The sequence below is a fragment of the Manis javanica genome, chromosome 4 (genome assembly GCF_040802235.1).
Source record: "Manis javanica isolate MJ-LG chromosome 4, MJ_LKY, whole genome shotgun sequence".
In the NCBI taxonomy this organism is placed as follows: domain Eukaryota; kingdom Metazoa; phylum Chordata; class Mammalia; order Pholidota; family Manidae; genus Manis; species Manis javanica.
The window spans coordinates 7591880-7597879 of NC_133159.1; the positions used below are offsets into that span (position 1 = coordinate 7591880).

General features: G+C 44.0%; 1 protein-coding gene across 6 annotated transcripts in view; it reads left to right on the top strand.

Moving 5' to 3' along the window:
• Positions 1 to 2756, top strand: part of UBE4B (ubiquitination factor E4B) — a 137562-nt gene extending 134806 nt beyond the window's left edge. For all 6 annotated transcript variants that reach the window (XM_036999746.2, XM_036999747.2, XM_036999748.2 and 3 more), the window contains 3 exons: positions 188 to 362; positions 961 to 1107; positions 1398 to 2756. In XM_036999746.2, the coding sequence (XP_036855641.1) occupies positions 188 to 362; positions 961 to 1107; positions 1398 to 1459 (384 nt within the window). In that variant the 3' untranslated portion in view covers positions 1460 to 2756. The remainder of the gene's footprint in view (positions 1 to 187; positions 363 to 960; positions 1108 to 1397) is intronic.
• The last annotated feature ends 3244 nt before the right edge of the window (positions 2757 to 6000 follow it).

Sequence of the window (6000 nt, forward strand, 5' to 3'; positions counted from 1 at the left end):
TTGTACAGTTTGGCGCTAGCCCAGTCTTTATGTATTTACAGCCATGTGAAAGTATTTTTATTTATACACATTATAATTTTAGGGCTTTTTAAGGAGAACTAGATGCAAGTGGATCATACTTTGGGTATTTTCTGCACCTTGCTTTTTTCTACTTAAAATGTGCTTACGTCTCACATTGTCTCTGCAGAGATCCTACAGCAAAGAGTTGTTTGAAGAAGTTATTTCAAAGATGCGGAAGGCAGGGATTAAATCCACAATAGCGATAGAGAAGTTTAAACTCCTTGCCGAGAAAGTGGAGGAGATAGTGGCCAAGAATGCGCGTGCAGAAATTGACTACAGCGATGCTCCAGACGAGTTCAGAGGCAAGTGGCTGTAGTTTCTTCATGCTGAATTCTTTTGAGTTAACTTGAAACATGTAGCATTAAAAGATGTTCTGTGCTTTTAGTTTTTTAATACTGTGCTAGAGTTGATTTTTGAGGCCCTCCGAAATTTCATTTGCCTACCTTTAGTTCATATTATAAATTAAAAGGGAAAAAAAGGCCTTAAAGCCCTGATTTCAAACCAGACAGCAACCCTGGAGAGTCTAAGGTCAGCCTTTCCTTTGCAAGTGAGGATTTGCATTTCCAAAGGATTCTGAGGAGCCCTGAGATGCAGGGTTCTGCCGCAGTCTTGGCCACAGAGCCTGAGGGCCTCCATGTGTCCAGCCAGCCCGCTGCCTTTTTTTCTCTATTCTTTCCTCCCACAGCAGCTGACAAAAGGGTACTTCCCCCTCTACAAAAGGCAGTGTGTCCACCTTTCTCTGATGCCAATTTCCTTCTAAACTTGGGGACTAGTTGGCGCCATTTGGTTTTTATTCCTGTGGGCTGGGTTTTTCACTGATAGGAGGGGTTTTATTGTGTTTTCTTTTACAGTTTGAGGCTCTGTTATTAGCTTAGGGTCCGCTGTGCTTTGTCTCTGCAGACCCCCTAATGGACACCCTGATGACCGACCCTGTGCGGCTGCCCTCCGGCACCATCATGGACCGCTCCATCATTCTGCGGCACTTGCTCAACTCCCCCACAGACCCCTTCAACCGACAGACGCTGACGGAGAGCATGCTGGAACCAGGTGGGGGGGCGCAGCTCGAGCTGCAGAGTCACGTGTCAGGACTAATGGGAGGGGGACGTTGATCAAATCAGAAACCTCTTAGTTTATGACACTTAATGGAAGAGACACGAAACATTCTTGGGTCTTTTCATTAGAGAGTCTGTCCTTCTCATGTCCTGTTTCTCCTTCAGTTTTCATTTCAATGAGGGAATGAATGGCCTTTTCTTTCCATTTATACAGAACTGCAAGTGTCGTGGCTCAGGAAGAGCCCACCCGTCTGGGGCGTTAACGCCTGCCTTTTCTTTCCCCAGTGCCAGAACTGAAAGAACAGATTCATGCCTGGATGAGAGAGAAACAGAACAGCGACCATTAAACCGTCCTCCTCGCCCACCCTCTGCGAGAAACCGCCAGGGCCAACAAGGTGAGCAGAGGCGGCATGGGCAGCGGAAACACTGTTCAAATGTTGGAGGCCAGGCGCGGCAGAGCCACCGAGAGCCCCCCGGCGGGCCGAGCGGCCGTCTGCAAGGACGTGGATGAGAACAGGAGCCCGATGCCTGTACATACACCTAAGTGACAAACGTGATCAAAAGCTTGAGGGACACGTTTTACGCTTGCTTGTGTAATAAAGCATGTCCTTCATATGTCACAATCGGGGGCTTTTGCAATGGAAGTCTTTTAGTGATTGATGACAAATGGGTCTGGGCAACATCCCCTTTACCTCCCCTCTTTACCCCCCCCATTCCAGTATCCATTGATTTGATTGTGATTAGAGAACCATGGACATTTTGCTGCTAAAGGATCTTCCCCACCTTCCCTTCCTGACCCGACTTGCACTGCTGTGGATTTTTTTAAGAGAAGCAAAAACAAAAATAAATTCCTTTCCCTGGCCCTCCAAACGTATATTCTGTGAGATAACTGTGCCTGCAACAAAGTGTTAATCCTGGGATCGTATTTTTATATCATATTCACATATTTGTTTTTTTAATTGGTGTTAGATGACATGATTAATAAAAAAGGCAAGCTATTTTCAGAATTTGAATTTCAGTTTTTTTTTTTTCTTTTGAAATGTCCCTGTAAAAATTTTTTAAATTCTAAACACAATGAAGAGAATGCTGTTGCTCTGCTCCTGTAACAAGCCTCTCTTAGGAATCTAGGGAACAGCTGCAGCACAGGCTGTGTTAAGTATATCGGGATTTACGTGACTTCTGGTTTTTTGTGGGGGAGGGAGGTTGGCTTTTCTAATGCTACATGACTGTTTGGACCCTTTGTGGTTATCCTATGAGGGTAAATAAGTTCCTCAACTCTTAAGTCTGTGAGTTCCAGGCAGGGGTCCCTTGTATGATGTGTCCTTTGGGGCTTGGTCTTACAAAGCAAAGAAGGGGTGCAAGAAATGTGGAAGTATTTCTGCTTGTAAAAACACATGGACAAGCACACCCACACCCGTGCACATGAACACAAGACGTTTTGTATTACTGCTCCCAACTTCAGACACGTGAATTCTTGAGTTTCCTTTGGGGTAAAAAAGGATTTGAAACCATAAAGTGTTTGGAAGCAATTAAGTCTACAAAAACATACTTTCTTTTCTTTTCCTTTTTTCCCCGTCTCCACAGACAATGTGCTCTGTTCAACCCCTAACGCAAACCACAATAAACGGCGATGCACACTCAGAAGGAGTCTTCTTTGAGTCTCTTTTTATGGAAAGCAGAGGGGCGGGTCACAAACAAGAGCCCAAGGAGTTGGCCTGTGGTGAATTACCTTTTCTGGAGCCAATTAGGAGTTGCTGCTTTTAAAAGAACTTTGGTATTTGTGCCAGTCTTGATGTTCCATTTGCTGCTGCTTTCACTGGTGGCTCATTCGAGGGCGTCGGGCCCTGCCGTGTTCTGTCTCCGCCGTTCTTGGCTTGTTCCCCTCTCTGGGGTATCCTTTCCCTGACTTTTGAGATTCTTGCAAGTCGGATCTGCTCATCAGCATTTTCTTAGGCTCTGCAGGTTACAGAGTAGCTCCCAACTTGTGTAATGATAGCACTTAGCATTTCCTGTGTGCCACGCACTAGACAAAGACCTTTACAGTTAGGGTTTCATGCTAAGAAGACGAAACTATGATCTTTGTTCTTTGAAACAGGTCAGGGTGTATGGCGTGGAAATGTGAGGTAACTCACCCAAGGTTATCTGGCCTGTTAGTGGCTCCAGCGCCCATGCCCTTGGCCACCATGTCTTCTCTTGAATACAAAAGGACTAAATCACTTTGCTTTCTCCCCAAAATATAATGCATTCCTGATAACAAAAATCTTAGAACACATGGTTAAGCAAAAAAGAGAAAATGGAACTCACCCATACTCCCACCGTGCAGGTAATTCTGTTGATTTAGGTTACTTTTTACTAAGCTTATGTATGTATATGCCTGTAAAATGATGGTGTTGACAGGCTTCTATGCCTAATTTTGTTTGTTTCTCCATCTCATGAATGTGTACTGTCCACATACCCTCTTGTCCCCCATGAGTATAACAGGACACTGCTTTATCCCTCCACATATACTCATCACTGTGAATTGTCAAGATTTCAAGGCCCTCCTGCTAAGTAGGGTGTGTCTCCTGCTGGTTCTATCCTCTGAAGATATTTCATGTTTCTATTTACAGAGTCTCAGGGTTACCATCTATAAGAATTTGTGATCGCCTTCAATCTGTTATCTTGGTTATTAAGATAAGTTCTAAAATATTTTAAAAGTAGGTCTTGGCTATAAGGAAGATCGCTAAATAGGAATGAGGAGATGAGGATCAGATATACAGAGGAGAGATGATCCTTGGGATGATTAACTTCTTACCACTTTGTGACTCACTGTTGTGTGGGTTTTCTAAAGAAGTTGATAAATTACCTTGAAAAAATAGCTGAGCCTATTATTTTGTTCATATTTTGTAGCCTTTGGATTTGGTACATAAAATACGGAATTTCATATTGTTTTTGTTAGGGGGCTAAGATGACATAAACAGGCCCTGTCTGACTACATACATGTTTGATGGAAAGCAATACCCGTAGCAGACTATGAGCTTGACGTTGGTGTCGGCTAGTGTGGGGGTGAAAGAAGCCACCTTGGCTGTAGATTATTTGCATCTCGAGTGTATTCTGTGTGCAAACCACTTGCTTGTTTATTAATTTGTTTAATCCCCAACAACTGTATGAAGGAGATAGTTGTAGTGAAACAGGCATGTGAATCTAGGCCCTTCACTACTCCCACTTATGGTACTATTCCAGAATGGTCCAAGTACAGAAGGCCCAAGGAGCCTTGGAGAAGCACCATAGCATTCTGGGAGGACCTTGGAGTCAGGTCTGGACCCAACCCTCATTTTAAATGGTCAAATAACTCCAGTCTCACAGTTTTTACTACCATCCATTCACTTCTGACCCCAAATTTGTATCACTGGCCCAGACTTTTCTCCTGCCCTGCAGACACTGGACATCTCAGATGTCTAAAAGGCCCTCAATCAACATACCAAATGAAGTTCCAAATACTGCTCCTTTGAGTCTTCACATCACAGTAAATGACCATTTCATCCCTCCAAGTCACGAAGGCCCAAAACCAATTTGGAGTCACACTAGGCTCTCATGCTCTTCTCCTATCCACAGATCTCTCAGTTCTGCCTACAAAACATACCCAGAATCCAACCACCTCACAGTGGTCCACTGCTGGGACTAGTCTGAGTCACTGTTAGCAGTTCCCTGGATTATCACAGTAGCATCATAATGGGCTTCCCTGTTTCTCCCATGGTCTCCTTTCTCAGTATAGCAGCTGGAATGGTCTTGTAACAGCGTAACTCAGATCATATCACTTCTGTGCCCAAAACCTTGCAATGGCTTCTCAAACCCCTCAGAATAAAGTAGGTCTTGCAATAGTTTAGAAAGCAATATGCTCCCACTCCATTATCTCTCTGACCATATACTCCAACCACCACATACTCCAACCACGAAGCCATCCTGGTCTCCTTGCCCTGCTTAGGCAGTAGGCATGCTCACCACCCCTGTGAGGGCCCTTGTACTTGTTACTCCCTCTGCAAGGAATCCTGTTCCCACAGTGAACCACATGGTCACTCCTTGATTTGCTTTAGGTTTTCATTCAAATATTTACATGACTCCTTCCTGTCCACCCCATTTAAAATTGCAACTCATTCACCCACTTTTGCTGTTTGTTTCTCTTCCCTCTCTTTGCGTTTTCTCCAGTTATCTATTGCTACTTAACCAAATCACCCCAAAATTTAGTGGTGTAATACAATAACAGTGATTTTATCTCCAGAGTGCTAAAGGTCCTGGGATTAAGCATTTAAGAGAGCCAGACGGGAATTGTATTGCCTCTTCTAATGTTGGCTTGGAAGTTACATGGTGTCACTTCTGTTTCAGTCATAAGCCCACCTGGAAATAGGGAAAAGAATATAGAACCCATCCCCTGATGGGAAGGATGTTAGCATCACACCATGAGAAGTTTATCCAGGATGGGAGGTACTGTTCTGGCCACCTTGCAAAATAAGATCTGCCACGTTCCCCTTCTGGCAACAATCTACAATGTTCCCATATGCAAAATACATTCATCCCTTCCTCAAAGACTCCCAGGTTTCATCCCATTATGGCATAAGCTTGAAGCCCAGGTTCTCATCATCCAAATCACACCTAGGTGAGGAATGGTCTCCTCAGAGGGGAATTCTTTGGGTACAGTCCCTGAGTGCCATTTCTCTGGCTAAAGATCTGTGAACTAAAGACACAAGTTATCTGTGCACACACATACACACACATTAAAATGATGTGACAGGCATTTAAAAAAACAGATGCGAGAAAGACAAGTGACAAGTACCAAATAATTTCACTCGTGGAGTATAAGAACAAAGGAAAAACTGAAGGAACAAAACAGCAGCAGAACCCAAGAAAGGAC